Consider the following 17,628-nt stretch of genomic DNA (forward strand, 5'->3'; position numbering starts at 1 on the left):
CTGTGGCCACGATGGAGAGCTTTCACAAAAATTTGGCAACTGGCCCCTGCCCACCGAGGAGAGAGCCTGGACGCCCAGTCTAGCGTTACAGGAGGAATTGTTGCATTCCTGCACGCGAGCTGTCCCGTTCAGACTGGGGCACCCCGAATGCGGTGTCACACACGGTTCTTACACCTTTCAAGTGTTCAGGTCCAAACTGATTTGACCAATTGCTACTTAACACACACACACGCACCCCCCGCCCACGTGGGCGGCTGTTTTGCAAAGCCAGGCTAAATCTGTGGTGTTGTCATCCTTCTGCTTCTTTCTTGATCCCGGCGTCCCTGGAGTCGGTCTGGCTGCAGTTCCTTATCCCGGTGCCAGAGGAGGGGAGGGTTTCACAGAGGTGTTGGCGGGGCTGGGACACTGGTGTGATCTGGCTAGTGCAGAGCTATCCTTACTTCTCCGGGGTGGGGACTGTCCTTCTCCTCCTTCCAATGAGCTGGGGTTCTTTAGGCATGCTGAGTGACCCATGGCTGTGCAGCCGACAGTGTAAGCTAGAGGTACCTCTGTCTGTCTGTCTGTCTGTCTGTCTATCTCAAGGCACTTGATCCAATTTAATCTCGTCAAGAGGAAGTTGTGGTGGTGCATTGTTCTGTCCATCAAAACTTGGCGCATGGCCACACCAGGTTATGTTCGTGCCAAAACCTCCTCGCGTGTATAGTGTTCAATCTCATCTAATGAAATCTTCGCTGGCTACAAAGGTTCACCTTACATACATTTCCCCCTAAATTACAATTGCAATGTCATATATTACTCCATTTACAGGCACAGAGGCAAGAGGTGACCACACCACCACTCTTTGGGAAAGAGATGGACTGACTTTAGTCACGGGGGGGATTGTGGTGGTGCATCCCCTCACCCCCCCAGCTGCACCTTGTACACGGGCTGCTCTAAGTTGCCAGACAAGCCTTGGCCTCTGAACACAGTGTTTGGCCTTTGAGAACCCCTCAACCATACCAAGCGCTCTTGTGTAGCCAAGGAGGAGAATGGCACTGAGGGTATCAGGGATGTGACCATCTGAACAAGGTACAGGACATGAACAGAACTAATCAATTATCTCCAGACAATCCTAGCAGCGGTACCGTCAAAACCTTCAGAAATCACCTGCCTGCATTGTGGAAACTCACTGATGCCTAAAGACAGTCATCTCCCAGTCCTATAAAGAGTGGTCCCAAGTGAGACCCTTTGAGCTCTCCTGGACCGCAGTGAGCTGAGACCAGCACCTCCCTCTGAGTGGGACGCCTCTCAGAGCCCGTGAACCCTCAAGTTCACGATCAACTCAGAGGCTCGACTGTGCACCTGCTGAGCGACGCAAAGCATTCGATGTGAGGATTTGACTGAATTCCAGGGGGATATTGAATAGGTACCTTGGTACATCTCTCTCTCTTTTCTCTAGATCTCTTTATGGGTCTCTGTCTCTACACCTATAGCTGTGCGTGTGATTAAGGACTCGTAGTAAGTTTCCGTGGACTATGCTGCTAAGTTTTATATGATTTGATACTGTGACTTATCTCGGCATTGTTAGTGAATGTGATTGCTGCTATTTTGTATTGGATAAATTGCCATCTTTAAGTTACAGGAAGCACAAAATCATAGTCTGTATCACTACACCAGAATCCCCAATACCCTGTTCCTTTAGTCATAAACCCGTTGACCAAGTCTGGCAATAGGAGTGGATTCAGTCGCACCTAGACTCCTCTCTGAGAAGGACTTTAGAAAGCATGGGGGTCCACCCTGAACCTTGTGACCCAACAGGAGGGCACTCCTTTACTTTCCTTACCTAACCTTAGTCATAAACTGTTGACCAAGTCCGGGATTAGGGGTGGATTTTGGTCCACTCTGAACCTCGTGAATGAATGGGAGGGTCTCCCCTACTTCCTCGCCTCTATATACACATAAGCCACATTAACCCAATTCGATCCATGAGTAAATCATTCCAATTAAGTGGTAATTTGGGAGGTGTTGAATAAGGGATAGAGTGGACCTTGCCATCGAATTCTGTTAATTCATGCTTTTTACAACTTTATACTAAAATCATTTGCTTTCTGATATCTGTGGCAGTGATTCTTTAAGCGGCCTAAATTACTCATTCGTGACAGAAGTGGTTCAACAGTCAGGGAATGAGATTTTCAGAAGAGACCCCTGGGGTGCCCCTTTGTGGGGGTCCCCAGGAGGTACTTGTGGGGGGTTGGTCGTAGTGGGCTGGGGGATGCAGGCACTGGGGGCGATGGTAGCAGCGTGGGGGGGGATGCTGTTCCTGGGGATTCCGGTAGCATCCTGAGGTGGGGGGCTGGGGCGGGCGAGGGCAGCGAGGGCCTGAGCACGTGCTGGGTTGGCTCGGTGTAACTTGTGCGTCAGTCCGCGTCTGCCTGTGCTCGTTGCCTGCGTCTTTCTCTTGGAAGGGATGGTCTCCGGGAGGTTCTGCAGCACACACCTCCTCCCTCCGTCCAGGCGTCGCAGCGCGCCTGCGTTGAATGGCCGCTGTTCAACATCCTTCCCTGTCAGAGCTGCGGCCAGAGCCTCCGTCCGGAGGAGAGCTGTTTGCCTCGTGACCCCATGAAGACCATGCGAGAGCAGAAGGCAGAACTGGGCCTGGTGGTGGACCTGGCGTCCAGAACTCGCGACGGGAGGCCAGAGGTGAGTGTTGGTCTTGCTGTCGGGGAAGCGAAGCTCTGTGACGTTCACGTGCCCCTTCCTGAGGAGCAGCGGTGGGGCCGGGCCGAGGGTCTGTCCCGGGCGAGGGCAGCGTGGTGGGGCGGCGGGCAGGCGTCCTTCCCTGCGGGGTCTGCAAGTGCAAGGGCTATGCCGGCGGTTAGCACGAGCTGCAGGGAGCCTTCCGCGGCGCCCCGGCTCAGCCGGGCTCTGGCAGCGTCCCTGATGGAAGCTCAGAGTGTTGTCGGAGACAAATGAAAGATTCTGGGGGGACAGGCCAGTAGGAGACAACACAATTAAAAAAAGATTAATGGACGTGGATTTAGTGGTCAAGAAGATGAGGAAGAATTGTACTTAAGCAGTAAACCATGAAGATTGAGTTGTTCTTTCCCTCTTGAAAAATGTCGCTGTCAGGAGATCAGCAGAATCCACAGGAACTGGGGTAAAGGTAAAGCTGGCAGGGGGAGATTGCGACCACTGACTCAATTGAGGGACTATGCAAATTACACCCCCCAACTCTTTCTAGGAGCATGCGCGATAACTGTGTGTAACCAGTAATAACCAATGTGGTAATTTCTAGCCAAGGGATGTAAATTTGGGAGGTGTTCTATTGTTTTCGCTACCCGTGTAACAGAATCACAGAATCATTAAGGTTGGAAAAGACCTTCAAGATCATCAAGTCCAACCATCAACCCAACACCCCCATGCCCACTAAACCATGTCCCAAGTGCAACGTCTCCACGTTTTTTGAACACTTCCAGTGATGGTGACTCCACCACCTCCCTGGGTAGCCTGTTCCAATGCTTGACCACTCTGTAAAGAAATTTTTCCTAATACCCAATCTAAACCTCCCCTGGCACAACTTGAGTCCATTTCCTCTCATCGTGTTGCTTGTTACTTGGGAGAAGAGACCAACACCTACCTCACCACTACCCCCTTTCAGGTGGTTGTAGAGAGCGATGAGGGCTCCCCTCAGCCTCCTCTTCTCCAGACTGAACAACCCCAGTTCCCTCAGCCGCTCCTCATCAGACTTGTGCTCCAGACCCCTCCCCAGCGTTGTTGTCCTTCTCTGGACATGCTCCAGCACCTCAACGTCCTTGCAGTGAGGGGCCCAAAACTGAACACAGGATTCGAGGTGCAGCCTCACCAGTGCCGAGTACAGGGGCACGATCCCTGCCCTGCTCCTGCTGGCCACACTATTTGTGATAAGGCCAGGATGCCGTTGGCCTTCTTGGCCACCTGGGCGCACTGCCAGCTCATATTCATCCGGCTGTTTTATTCTCACTCAAGGGCTGCAATTTCCATGACAACGACATGTACTTTCCCGTCTGCACATGCGCATCCGCTTCACGCAGCTCCAGCCCCGCTCCTCACGTCACTATCACGTGACTATCACATCACTGTCACGTGACTATCGCGTGACTCCATGGTGCACGATTGGGCCTTGTAGCAACAATCGGAGGTGTCCGTGGCCCTGCAGCCATTCCCATGGCCAGCCACAGGAATTCTTGCCCAGACAAACAACCTTTGAGACAAATGCCCCATGATTTGCCCCATGGTCCAGTCTCTCACGGTTGGGTCTGGTCGTCATATTGGGCCCTCTGTTCGTTCCCCTCAGCAGGGAGTCACCTACGACAATTACCCTCCTTTTCTTCTTAACAGAGGAAGGCTTGATGTGTGGGGCTGGCTGACTCAGCCTGGGCAACCCCCCGGATGGACTTTCATCAAGGTCCTCCTGTTCCTGGCCCTCAGGTTCCAGAGCCCATGTCTGTTGTGTGAGGGCAGCTGGGACAGTGAGGGAGGCCGGGAGGGGATTCGCCTGCCGCCCCGAGCAGGGACCTGTTTCCCTTCCCCCTCGTCTCTTGGGTCCCCTCCTTCTGCCCGGCAGCAGGAGGGCAGGGGATCCCCTGCTGCTTGTGGAGCCTCCACCGGCTGCCTCTGCCTCAGGGACGGCCGGGTGCGGCTCCACCGGCCCACCTCCCTCTCGCACTCCCTGATGCCCCTCAGCCTCCCCACGGCCTCTGCCAGCTCTGCCCCAGGCTGAGCAGGTCGCTCCCCGGTCGCACCGCACGCGGGTGTTGTCTGCGCTGGCCTCCGGCACCAGCGACAGGCTCAGGCGCTGCCTGCAGCCGCGCAGCGGGACAGCCGCGTGCTTGAGCGGGAGCTCGGCCTGGGTGGCCACATTCCTTCTGGCCGCGGCTTTCGGCCGAGGGGAGGCCATGGCGGGACCTCTCCTAGGAGGGCGATGGCCACTCGTCGAGAGAGCCTCTAGTGCCGGGGGGCTGCGCCCTGCCCGCACGCCTGCCCTGCGCGCCCTGCCTGCGCCAACTGCCGCGCTGCGCCCTGCTGACGCGCCACGACCTGTTTGCCCGCCCTGTGCTCTCCCTGCGCTTTCGCCTTCGCGTTTTGCCGCGTTAGGAAGGGTCCCCCGGCGCGATCCTCTGCTCCAGAGCCCTTCGCCTCAGTGGCTTCCAGTGGGGGCAGGCGAAGAGTAAAGGCAGGACCCTGAATTGTAGGAAAGCCAAATTCCAGCTCTCCAGGGAGTCAGTCAACAGGAGCCCCTGGGAAACCGCCCTCGGGACAAGGGAGCAGAACAGAGCTGGCAGATCTTTACGGACGCTCTCCACAGAGCGCAAGAGCTCTCGATGCCCAGGTGTAAGAAATCAGGAGAGGAAGGCAAGAGGCCGGAATGGCTGAGTGGAGACCTGCTGGGCAAACCACAGGGCAAGCAGGAACTGCACAGGCAGTGGAGGCAGGGACAGGGATCCTGGGATGAGTCCAGGGACGCTGCCCGGTTCTGTAGGATGGGGTCAGGAGGGCCAAGGCGTGGCTGGAGCTGAGCTTGGCAAGGGATGCAAAGAATAATAAGAAGGGCTTCTACAGGTATGTCAGCCAGAAAAGGAAGGTCACAGAAAGCGTACCTGCCTTGGTCAGCAAGACTGGCAAACTGGCAACAACGGATGAGGAGAAGGGTGAGGTACTTAACAACGTCTTGGCCTCAGTCTTCACTGGAAGTCTCTCTTCACACATCCCTGGAGTGGATGGACTGCAAGATGGGGACGGGGGAGCAAAGTCCCTCCCACTGCAAGGGGTGATGAGGTTCGAGACCACCTGAGGAACCTGAACGTGCCCAAGTCTATGGGACCTGCAGAGATGCATCCCAGAGTCCTGAGGGAATTGGCTGATGTAGTTGCCAAGACACTCTCCATGATATTTGAAAAGTCCTGGCACCCAGGTGAAGTCCCTGGAGACTGGAAAAAGGGAAACATTGCACTCGTTTTTAAAAAAGGGAGCAAGGAGGACACTGGGAACTAGTGACCCATCAGCCTCCCCTCTGTGCATGGGAAGATCATGGAACAGATCCTCCTAGAAGCTATGCTAAGGCACGTGGAGGACAGGGAGGTGATTCGAGACAGGCAGCATGTCTTCACCAAGGCCAAGTCCTGCATGAGCAACCTAGAGGCCTTCTATGATGGAGTAACCACATCAGTGGACAAGGGAAGAGCTACTGATGTCATCTATATGGACTTCTGTAAGCCCTTTGACATGGTCCCCCACAACATCCCTCTGTCTAAAATGGAGTGATATGGATTTCATCAGTAGGCTGTGGGTTGAATGAGGAATTGGCTGGATGATCACATCCAGAGGGTAGTGGTCAACAGCTTAATGTCCAGATGGAGATCGGTGACGAGTGGTGTCCCTCAGGGGGCCATATTGGGACCAGTACTCTTTAATATCTTCATCAGTGACATAGTGGGATCGAGTGCACCCTCATCAAGTTTGCAGAGGACACCAAGCTGAGTAGCGCGGCTGACGCGCCTGATGGACAGGATGCCATCCAGAGGGACCTGGACAAGCTCAAGGAATGGGCCCGTGTGAACCTCATGAGATTAAATAAGGCCAAGTGCAGGGTCGTGCACCTGTGTTGGGGCAACCCCTGCTATCAGCAGAGGCTGGGGGATGCAGGCATGGAGAGCAGCCCTGCCCCAAAGGACTTGGGGGTACTGTGGTGCATGAAAAGCTGGACATGAGCCAGCAATGTGCGCTCACAGCCCAGAAGGCCAACCGTATCCTGGTCTGTATCCAAAGCAGCGTGGCCAGCAGGTCGAGAGAGGGGATTCTGCCCCTCTGCTCCGCTCTGGTGAGATCATCTCTGCAGTGCTACGTCCAGCTCTGGAGCCCTCAGCACAGGAAAGGCTTGGAGCTGTTGCCGCGGGTCCAGAGGAGGCCACAAAAATGAACAGAGGGCTGGAACAGCTCTGCTGTGAGGACAGGTGAGAGAGTTGGGGTTGTTCAGCCTGGAGAAGAGAAGGCTCCAGGAGACCGTATTGCAGCCCTTCAGGACTTTAAGCAGGCTTTGAAGAAAGATGGGGACAGACTTTTTAGCAGGGCCTCTTGCAACAGGACAAGGGGTAACAGTTTTAAACTAAAAGAGTAGATTTAGACTAGATAGAAGGAAGAAATTTTTCACAATGAGGGTGGTGAAACACAGGAACAGCTTGCCCGGAGAGGTGGTAGATGCCCCATCCCTGGGAACGTTCCAGGTCAAGTTGGTCGGGGCTCCGACGAAGCTGCTCTAGTTAAAGATGTCCCTGCTTATTGCAGGGGCGTTGGACTAGACAACTTGAGAAGGTCCTTTCCAACCCAAAGATTCTATGATTCTGTGATTCCCAGAGCACAAGCAGCTGAGCATGAGCCATCACTGCATGGTCTTGGCAAAGCCAACAGCTTCCTGGGCTGCATTGGGAAAAGCATTGCTGGCCGATGCAGGGAGGTGACCCTTCCCCTCTACTCGGCACTGGTGAGGTGACATCTGGGGTGCTGTGTCCGGTGCTCAGCTCCCCAGTGCAAACAAGGAAACTTGTTGACCTACTAAAGCAAGCCCAGCAAAAGGCCACAAAGGTTATTTAAGGAACTGCGGCATCTTTCATAAAAGGAGGCACTGAGAGGTCTGGACCTGTTCAGTCCGGAGAAAGAAAGGCTTGGAGGGATCTTAGTAATGTATATAAAATGCCATCTGAACCCAAGAAAACAGTATGTTCCCTAGACTGGGAGGGTTTTCAATCCCTGGTACTGGTTGCTCACAAAGGTTGTGGAGTGTCCATCCATGGAGGTATTAAAAACCCAGCTAGACAAGGTGCTGAGCAACCAGCTCTACCTGACCCTGCCTCAGCTGAGAGGCTGACCTAGATGACCTCCAGAGGTGCCTCCCAATCTCAAGATCTCCGTGATTCTGTGAGTATAAAGGAGAAAAGTAAGACAGAAAGAAATGAACGAGGCATAGCCTTGACCGCAAATATGGTGGGATCCCAAGGAAAGGACCCAGTCTGGAGCAGGGGAAAAGTGTGAGGAAGGAATGGCAGAGATGTTCCGTATTGTCTGTAACGCCCATTCACCATCCCTCCCTACTTGTCTTGGGCTTGGGTGGGTAGAAGATTTGGGAATGAAGAAGTTGTTTGAGCGTGGGGAAAAGAGTGGGGTGGGGGAATGGTCTGTAGTATTTTTGGTACAGTTTCTCAGAATCCAAATTTCTTTTTAATTGGCAATAAATTAAATTGCTCTTCCCCAAGTTAACACTTCTTTGCCGACTAATTGGTAGAGTGATGACAAAGACAGTAGTTGGTAAATAGTCTCCTTTTCTTTATCTTGACCCATAAACTTTTCTATATTTTTTTTTTCCCCACCCTTTGTCCTGTCATTTTGAGCAGGGCGAGTGAGTAAGCAGCTGGGTGGCTGCCTGGCTGCTGCTCATAGTTAACCCACCCCAGGACCACATCAGGACTGCTGTATCGAAGATGGGGTTCCCCAGCACAAGGAAGACCCTGACAGACTGGAGTGAGTCCTGCAGAGGCTGGAAGGATGGTTGGGGCCTGGAGCACATCATGGGCAAGGGGAGGCTGCAAGAGCCGGGCTTTTGAGAAATCCCTCAGAACCACACACTGGAGCACGGACCAGGCCAGTTGCTGGAGTCTCAATCAATGGAGATATTCAATATTAATCAAGACAGAGCCATGAGCACCTGGTCCAGCTGGAGCTGTCTGAGAATAGGCTTGGCTGAGGGACCAGCTGTGGCAAGAGCTCTGGGACTTGGTGTGTAATGAGTGTCAGCAGGAAACTGGTTTCCTTTTTATTAGCGCTGGTAGTGAAGTGGGGTACCACTGAGCCCCGGAGGTGGACACAAGTGAGCATGCACCAACGGTTCCTCCTCAGGGCTGGGGCTTTAAACTAGATTTGGAGGGGGGAGGGGATAAAACCAGGCTCACTAGAGTTGAGCCTAGGGGTGGCATGCCAGAGTTGAAATTGATAGCGCAGCTCAGGTGCATCTACACCAATGCACGCAGCATGGGCACCAAACAGGAGGAGCTGGAAGCCATTGTGCAGCGCGACAGCTATGATGTAGTTGCCATCACAGAAACATGGTGGGATGCTTCTCATGACTGGAGTGCTACAATGGATGGCTATAAGCTCTTCCAAAGGGATAGGCAGGGAAGGAGAGGTGGTGGGGTGGCTCTGTATGGTAGGGAGTGTTTTGATTGCATAGAAATCAAAGATTGTGAAGACCAAGTCGAGTGCTTGTGGGTAAGGATGAGGGGGAAGGCCAATGAGGCAGATATCCTGCTGGGAGTCTGTTACAGACCACCCAACCAGGACGAAGAGACAGATGAGACATTCTATAAGCGACTGGTGGAGGTCTCACATTCGCTGGCCCTTGTTCTTGTGGGGGACTTCAACCTACCGGACATCTGCTGGAAGTATAACACAGCAGAGAGGAAACAGTCTAGGAGGTTCCTGGAGTGTGTGGAGGATAACTTCCTGACACAGCTGGTGAGTGAGCCCACCAGGGGAGGTGCCTTGCTGGACCTGCTGTTTACAAACAGAGAAGGACTGGTGAGAGATGTGGTGGTCGGAGGCCGTCTTGGGCTTAGCGACCACGACATGATAGAATTCTCAGTTGTGAGCAAAGTAAGGAGAGGGGTCAGCAAAACTGCTACCATGGACTTCCGGAGGGCAGACTTTGGCCTGTTCAGGTCACTGGTTGAGAGAGTCCCTTGGGAGACAGTCCTGAAGGACAAAGGGGTCCAGGAAGGCTGGACAGCCTTCAAGAAGGAAATCTTAAAGGCGCAGGAGCAGGCGGTCCCCATGTGCTGTAAGAAGAGCTGGCGGGGAAGGCGACCGGCCTGGCTGAACAGGGAGATTTTGCTGGGACTCAGGGAAAAGAGGAGAGTTTATCACCTCTGGAAGAAGGGGAAGGCAACTCACGAAGAGTACAAGGATCTCGTTAGGTCAAGCAGGGACAAAATTAGAAAGGCAAAAGCCCAGCTAGAGCTCAGTCTGGCCACAGCCCTAAAGGATAACAAAAAATGTTTTTACAAATACATTAACAACAAAAAGAGAAGCAAGGAGAATCTCCATCCCCTCCTGGATATGGCGGGGAACATTGTCTCCAAGGACGAGGACAAGGCTGAGGTACTTAATGCCTTCTTCGCCTCAGTCTTTAATAGCCAGTCCAGGTATCCGCAGGGTATTCAGCCCCCTGAGCTGGAAGATGGGGATGGAGAGCACAATGTACTCCTCATAATCCAGGAGGAAGCAGTCAAGGACATGCTAAACCACCTGGGCACCCACAAGTCTATGGGGCCTGATGGGATCCACCTGAGAGTACTGAGAGAGCTGGCGGAGGAGCTTGCCAAGCCACTCTCCATCATTTATCAGCAGTCCTGGTTAACAGGGGAGGTCCCAGAAGACTGGAGGCTTGCCAATGTGACGCCCGTCTACAAGAAAGGCCGGAAGGAGGATCATGGGAACTACAGGCCTGTCAGCCTGACCTCTGTACCGGGGAAGATTATGGAGCGGTTGATCTTGAGAGTGCTCACAGGGCATCTGCAGGACAACCAAGGGATCAGGCCCAGCCAGCATGAGTTCATGAAAGGCAGGTCCTGCTTGACCAACCTGATCTCCTTCTATGACCAGGTGACCCGCCTAGTGGATGAGGGAAAGGCTGTGGATGTTGTCTACCTGGACTTTAGTAAAGCCTTTGACAGTGTCTCCCACAGCATTCTCCTGGAGCAACTGGCGGCTCGTGGCTTAGACAGGTTTACTCTTCACTGGGTGAGGAACTGGCTGGATGGCCGAGCCCAGAGAGTTGTGGTGAACGGCGTTAAATCCAGCTGGCGGCCGGTCACAAGTGGTGTTCCCCAGGGCTCGGTTCTGGGGCCAGTCTTGTTCAATATCTTTGTAGATGATCTGGATGAGGGAATCGAGTGCTCCCTCAGTAAGTTTGCAGATGACACCAAGCTGGGTGGGAGTGTTGATCTGCTGGAGGGCAGGAGGGCTCTGCAGAGGGATCTGGACAGGCTGGATCGATGGGCAGAGGCCAACTGTATGAGGTTTAATAAGGCCAAGTGCAGGGTCCTGCACTTTGGCCACAACAACCCCATGCAATGCTACAGGCTTGGGGAGGAGTGGCTGGAGAGCAGCCCGACGGAAAGGGACCTGGGGGTGCTGGTTGACATGAGTCAGCTGAACATGAGCCAGCAGTGTGCCCAGGTGGCCAAGAAGGCCAACAGCATCCTGGCCTGTATCACAAATACTGTGGCCAGCAGGACCAGGGCAGGGATCATGCCCCTGTACTCGGCACTGGTGAGGCCGCAGCTTGAATCCTGTGTTCAGTTTTGGGCCCGTCACTACAAGAAGGATGTTGAGGTGCTGGAGCATGTCCAGAGAAGGGCAACAAAGCTGGTGAGGGGGCTGGAGCACAAGTCTGATGAGGAGCGGCTGAGGGAACTGGGTTGTTTAGTCTGGAGAAGAGGAGGCTGAGGGGAGACCTTATCGCTCTCTACAACTACCTGAAAGGGGGTTGTGGCAAAGAGGGTGTTGGCCTCTTCTCCCATGTAACTAGTGATAGGACAAGAGGAAATGGCCTCAAGTTGTGCCAGGGGAGGTTTAGACTGGATATTAGGAAAATTTTCTTCACTGAGAGGGTGGTCAGGCATTGGAACAGGCTGCCCAGGGAGGTGGTGGAGTCGCCATCTCTGGAAGTGTTCAAAAAACGTGTGGATGTGGCGCTTCAAGACATTGTTTAGGGAACATGGTGGCGCTGGATTAATGGTGGGACTTGATGATCTTGAAGGTCCTTTCCAACCTAGTGATTCTGTGATACTGTGATTCTGTGATTCTGTATGGCCGGAGATGGAAATGGCCGGTGTGTGGGATGGGCTGGGACAATTCTCCTGGGGCAGCTTCCCCCGGGTGTCCAGGGATCACAGCCCAGACAGGGCCCCTCTCCGCTGCACCTTTGGTGCCTTGCTTCCTTCACCAGGACGCCTGGCTCTGCCCTGTGAGCACCCTGCTGTGTGCCCCCCCCGCACACACACAGCTGAGCTCCGCACGGGTCTTTTCCCCTCCCAAACACTTCCCAGCCCGGCCCCTCCCCAGCTCTCCCCACCACCCCTGCCCTCTCCCCAGCCCTGCCAAGCCCAGCAGCCCAGCCTGGGCTGGCCCCACGGCACTGCCCACCACGGGGTGCTGCAGAGCTCTGGGCACTGCCCCACAGCCCCAACCCCTCTGAAGGGCACAGCAGCTCCTGGGGGGCAGAGAGGGGTCTCAGCCTCCCCATCACCCCAGGGCTGCTGCTTGCACTAACGACACAAGGAAGCAGAGGCCGCTCATTCTCAGGCTCTCTTGCAGTCATATTGCAGGTTATCCTCAAGCCCCACGTCATTTCACCTCTTCTCTGCCCCCCACTAGCTCCACTGCCCAGGACAGCACGAGGGCCCAGGGCCCCCTCAGGCAGCTCCCGCATCTCTCCAGGCTCCCGTCCCTGTGCCTGCTGGGTCCCCACTCACTTCCCTGGAACCTCAGAGTCCTTGTTTTGGGGATACCTCAACTCAGTCTTTCATGTTTGGGGGACATCGCCCTTGAAGGTGTTTCACCTCCTGAGTCCTCATTCACCCCCTGCCCATGGCACATGGTGAGTCCCCATCCTCTCCTGACCCCTCCAAATTCATTTCTGAGAGAGACTGGTATATGCCATCAGTCCTGGCATACGGGGAGCAGCCTGAGGAGGTCATTGGGAGCCCGTGCATGATCTCCACTGCCACTGGGCACCAAGAAGAGAGCCTTTAAAACCAGGACTTTTGCTCCCATGCGACCCAGTGGTACCGTGAGCTTAACCCGCACCGCAAGGAGAACAGACCCTTTAAAAGACCAGTTCCTTAGACATTTTATTGGCAGCACCTTTGGAGGAAGAGCCCAGCCTTCAGGCACTGCAGCTGGGAGATGCCCTTTGATTGAAGAGCTGCTATCGGACAGGCCACACCTGACACAGTGTTGTGCGAGGGTCAGACACAACTGGATCACACCTCAATCCAAGGAGCATAAGCCCAGAAACATTTCTACAAGGAGGATTATCACAAGGGGAAAAAAGTAGACTCCTGGCCTAAGAGAAACTCTGGGAAATGTGGAGAGGAGATGGGCTATTGTCAGGGAAACAGCGTCCTGAGGGCATCCTTGAGCTCCTGGTTCCTCATGCTGTAGATGAGGGGGTTCACTGCTGGAGGCAGCAGCGAGTACAGAACTGCCACCACCAGGTCCAGAGCTGGGGAGGAGATGGAGGGGGGCTTCAGGCAGGCAAAGATGCCAGTGCTGACAAAGAGACAGACCACGGCCAGGTGAGGGAGGCACGTGGAAAAGGCTTTGTGCCGTCCCTGCTCAGAGGGGTTCCTCAGCACCACCATGAAGATCTGCACGTAGGACAGCAGGATGAAAACAAAACACACAAATACTAAACAGGCAGTGACCAGGAGAAACCCAACTTCCCTGAGGTAGGCATCTGAGCAGGAGAGCTTGAGGATCTGGGGGATTTCACAGAAGAACTGGTCCACAGCATTTCCTTGGCAGAGGGGTAGTGAAAATGTACTGGCCGTGTGCCCCACAGCATGGAGAAACTCACTGCCCCAGGCAGCTGCTGCCATGTGGGCACAAGCTCTGCTGCCCAGGAGGGTCCCGTAGTGCAGGGGTTTGCAGATGGCAACGTAGCGGTCGTAGGCCATGACGGTGAGAAGAAAATACTCAGCTGACATCAAAAAAGCAAACAGAAAGACCTGTGCAGCACACCCTGGGTAGGAGATGGCCCTGGTGTCCCAGAGGGAGTTGGCCATGGCTTTGGGGACAGTGGTGGAGATGGAGCCCAGGTCGAGGAGGGAGAGGTTGAGCAGGAAGAAGTACATGGGGGTGTGGAGGCGGTGGTCGCAGGCTATGGCGGTGATGACGAGGCCGTTGCCCAGGAGGGCAGCCAGGTAGATGCCCAGGAAGAGCCCGAAGTGCAAGAGCTGCAGCTCCCGCGTCTCTGCGAATGCCAGGAGGAGGAACTGGGTCATGGAGCTGCCGTTGGACATGTGCTTCCCCTTGGGATGCTTATCTGTGGAGCAGGAAAAGGCAGTGCTGAGTTAGGCCAGACTTCTCCGAGCAAAACCTCTTCCATGTCTCCTTGCATCCCCACGTTCAGGCTCTCTCTTTTCAGGAAGACCTCTCTGCCGCTGCCTCACTGCAGCTCCTGGTTTTGCTGCCTGAGGGGGCCATTGGGAGCACGGGCTCTGCAATGGGCTCCTGAGGAGCCCTTCTTGCTGTGCAGCAAGACGGAACTAGGGACGCAGGTGACCTCCAGTGAAACGTACTCGTGATATATCAAACCGCTTCTCGGCATTTTCCATTCGCCCAACTGCAGAGCGGAGCTGAGGGGATTTGGTTCTGTCTGTTTGGTTCTAGTTTCTCTTGCCACATTTAGGAGGGCTTTTGGGTGGTTGAAATCCCTGACGTTTCCAATGCCCTCCATGTGAAATCTTGTGGGTCCTGAGCGGCAAAGGGACGGTGCCGTAGTGCAGAGAGAGGAGAGCTGCTCTGCCCGTCTGCCCTGTGCTCAGCTGTGCTGTGTTGGCAGCCTGGAGCTGGGGGATGATCACACTCGGGTGTTCCCCTAACGAGAAACCGCTGGGAGCAGAGGGATCCAGGTTCAACGAGCAGATGGGCAGACCCCTCGCCTTTTCTCAAGCTGCCTGAGGAGGATTGTATCTCTCCCCTCCCAGATGGGGACATGGAGAGATCAGCTGTGCAGCTGCCCAGCAGCACTTCCACAGCCGTAGCACCGCAGTGTCTTCTCCATGGGGATCCCGGGTAGCCCAGAGACACCGTGGGAGAGCTGAGCCCTTCTGGAGGGCACCCTGCAGCCCAGCAGGACACCCGGGGAAGGAGCTGAATGTTCCACCGTTGTCTAGAGGAGACTTGCTCGCACAGACACGTCTGTACACCAGGGCCCCAAGGGTCGGTGTCTGAACAGGAGCTGACCCTGCCACCCCGACCCCCGTGCCCCGCTCTGACCCTGCAAACCCAAGGCTGAGAACACGGGCAGAACAGGCAGGAGGGGATGGCAGTGAAACACCAAGGGAGGAGGGATGTGCAAATCCGATGGGAATCGGGGGTTTGTCCTTCTCTGGCTCTGGCTGCTGCAGCGGCAGGGCATGGCCGGGACCCCCGGGCTGGGGGGCAGAGGCTCTGCTTAGGCTGGGAAAGGAGACCAGGGAGGAGTCACTCAGGGGAAGGTGTCTGTGCCTAAGGGACGGCAGGGAGGTGCCCACATCCCCCTCCCCAGCATTTCTGGCAGCAGCTCCCTCCCTCCCTGCCCGTGTCTCTGCTGCTGGGAGCTCTTCCTGCCTGGAGCATCTCCCCGTCCCCTGCTCAGCTGCCCGTCAGTGCTCACAAACCCCATCCCGCTTGCCCTGTGCTCACCTCTGCCCGCAAACACCTCCCGGGGCAGGGCACTGCCCAGGGCCGTCTCTGCCTGCGCAGGGCTGAAGACCAGACCGCAGGACGCCTGATGTGGCTGGGAAGGGGAAGCTGCTGCTGAGATGATGTCTTCCCGAGAAGTGCCCTTGGAAATGCCATGAAGCAGAAGGGAAGCTGTGAGACTCTCCGACCCTCGCAGCGCTCTCTCGACAGCAGAAGGACCATGCCCTGCCCTGCGGGGGGTGGCTCCTGCCACCCACCGCTTCCCCTGCACAGCTCTGGGGAGCTCCCTGGGCAGGCTGAGACCTGACCCTGCCGGGTGGCAGAGCCCCTGCCCCGGCACACAGCCCTGCTCTGCAGCACGTCCTCCTCCTCCTCCTCCGCACCAGAGAAAAGCCAGGAGAGCCGTCCTGACAGGTCCTGTCAGCTGTGGGTGTGCCAGGCCCAGGAGACACTTCCAGGAACTCCTCTGCACTGCCCTGCAGCCAGAGACTTACCGTGTCCAAGGGCTGTGAGGATTCCTGCCCCTGTGAGCTGTCACCTCTCCTCCCACCCCAGGCTGCCTTTCTCCTCTCTCCCACTCCTCTCCGCTCCCCTCGCTGCCTGCAGGCAGTGCCCCCAGCCCTGCTGCGCTGGGCAGAGGAGCTGCTCCTGGGCAGAGCTGTCTCTCTGCAGCGCTGCCCGCTTGCCACCAGCTCCCTCCACCCCAGCAGCCCGGCCCAGCTCCGCAGCAGAGGACCAGCCCACGGCAGCACTTTCTCTGCCCGCGCTGGGCTCCCTCCGGGTGTCCCTGGGGCTGCAGGGGAACCTGCTGGGAAACAGGCTGAAGCCATCCCTGGGGTGCCCTCCCTCACCTGGGGAGGGACACTTCTCTCCAGCAGCGTCATTCCCCTCTCAGAGACAGAGTCAGGTCAAAGATCACCTCTTCTTGTCCCACCGTGAGACGATACCCAGACAGGCAAAGGGAGGAACCTCCTGTACCTCCTGTACCCATGCAAACCACAGGGGACACTGGAGGTGCCAGAGGTGGCCCAAGACATGTGCAGGTCACTGTAAGCTCTGATGGAGCAATTCAGAGTTTGGGCAGCATCTGGAGTCGTCATTTTGGAGGCTGCTGGGGCATGTATTTGGCCAGCTGAAGTGACAGCGGATGGTCACGCTTAGGACAGTGAAGCCTGTTCCTGCTCCGTGTGTCCAGGGCAGCCTGTGGAGGTACTCCTCTGAGCAGCTGGAGTCATTGCCATCGGGAGAGCTAAGTCTCTTGCCCTTCTCCATCAGCTGTATTTACCAGATCTCCATTGACAGTCACGGCAGGTTTCTCACAGCCCTACAATGCTGAACCTAATTCATGGGGCTCTTAACTGCCAAACTCATTGCACCAAGGCCAATCCTTGATGAGAGTTTGGGCGGAATGCACCACCACACCATCACTTGTTCAGCCTTTGGGAAGACAGGAAATTAATAACAGTGACATTCCTGGTGCCAAAGATGGAATTCTCCCCCTCAGCCTCAGCTGAATCCCGTCTCCGTGGGCAGCACCGAAAGGCACAGGCTGAGATGGTTCGGTATGTGGGCAGATGCCTGAGCCTCTCTCAAGACAGCAATGGAGCAATTGCACGACACTACAGGAAATGAAAGGGGGCACTTATTTCATGGATTTGCTGCCCAGGGTAGAAAATACCCCAGCAACCATCTCAGAAACACCAAAGGAAGGTACAAAATAAGAACAGCATGGCCAATGGGGAAAGGATTAAGAGGAGTGGGAGATAAACCCCAGCCAGCACCTAAGCCCCTACCCAGTCCTTGCTCACCCACCCCCCCCAACAGCCAGATGGGGGAGAGAAGGGCAGAAGGATGGCAAAAGTGAAGAAGCTCGTGGGTTGAGATAAAGACAGTTGAACGAGTGAAGCAAAGCTGCACGTGCAAGCCAAGCAAACGAGGAATGAATTCAGTACTTCCCCCCGGCAGGCGGGAGTTCAGCCATTCCCAGGAAAGCAGGGCTGTGTCATGCCTAAGGGTTACTTGGGAAGACAGAGGCCAGAAGCACAAGTGCTGCCCCTTCCCCTTCCTTCCCCTGAGTGTTTTCTTGCACTAAAGGCCACCCCTCAACCTGGAACGAATCCACTACTCCAATCCCCCACCTCAGAATTTGCC

The 17,628-nt window shown here is 55.5% G+C and overlaps 2 protein-coding genes across 2 annotated transcripts in view; both read right to left on the reverse strand.

Moving 5' to 3' along the window:
• The window catches only part of LOC309416447 (E3 ubiquitin-protein ligase RBBP6-like), a gene marked incomplete at its 3' end in the record, with an annotated part of 134,771 nt that overhangs the window by 79,800 nt on the left and 37,343 nt on the right, over positions 1–17,628 (reverse strand).
• On the reverse strand, positions 13,118–14,406 carry LOC309416457 (olfactory receptor 14J1-like). Its single transcript, XM_082016003.1, has one exon. The coding sequence runs from the start codon at positions 14,088–14,090 to the stop codon at positions 13,176–13,178; it is 915 nt and encodes a 304-aa protein (XP_081872129.1). The 5' UTR covers positions 14,091–14,406; the 3' UTR covers positions 13,118–13,175.

The sequence above is a fragment of the Phaethon aethereus genome (genome assembly GCF_964289735.1).
Source record: "Phaethon aethereus genome assembly, contig: HAP1_SCAFFOLD_108, whole genome shotgun sequence".
Lineage (NCBI taxonomy): Eukaryota > Metazoa > Chordata > Aves > Phaethontiformes > Phaethontidae > Phaethon > Phaethon aethereus.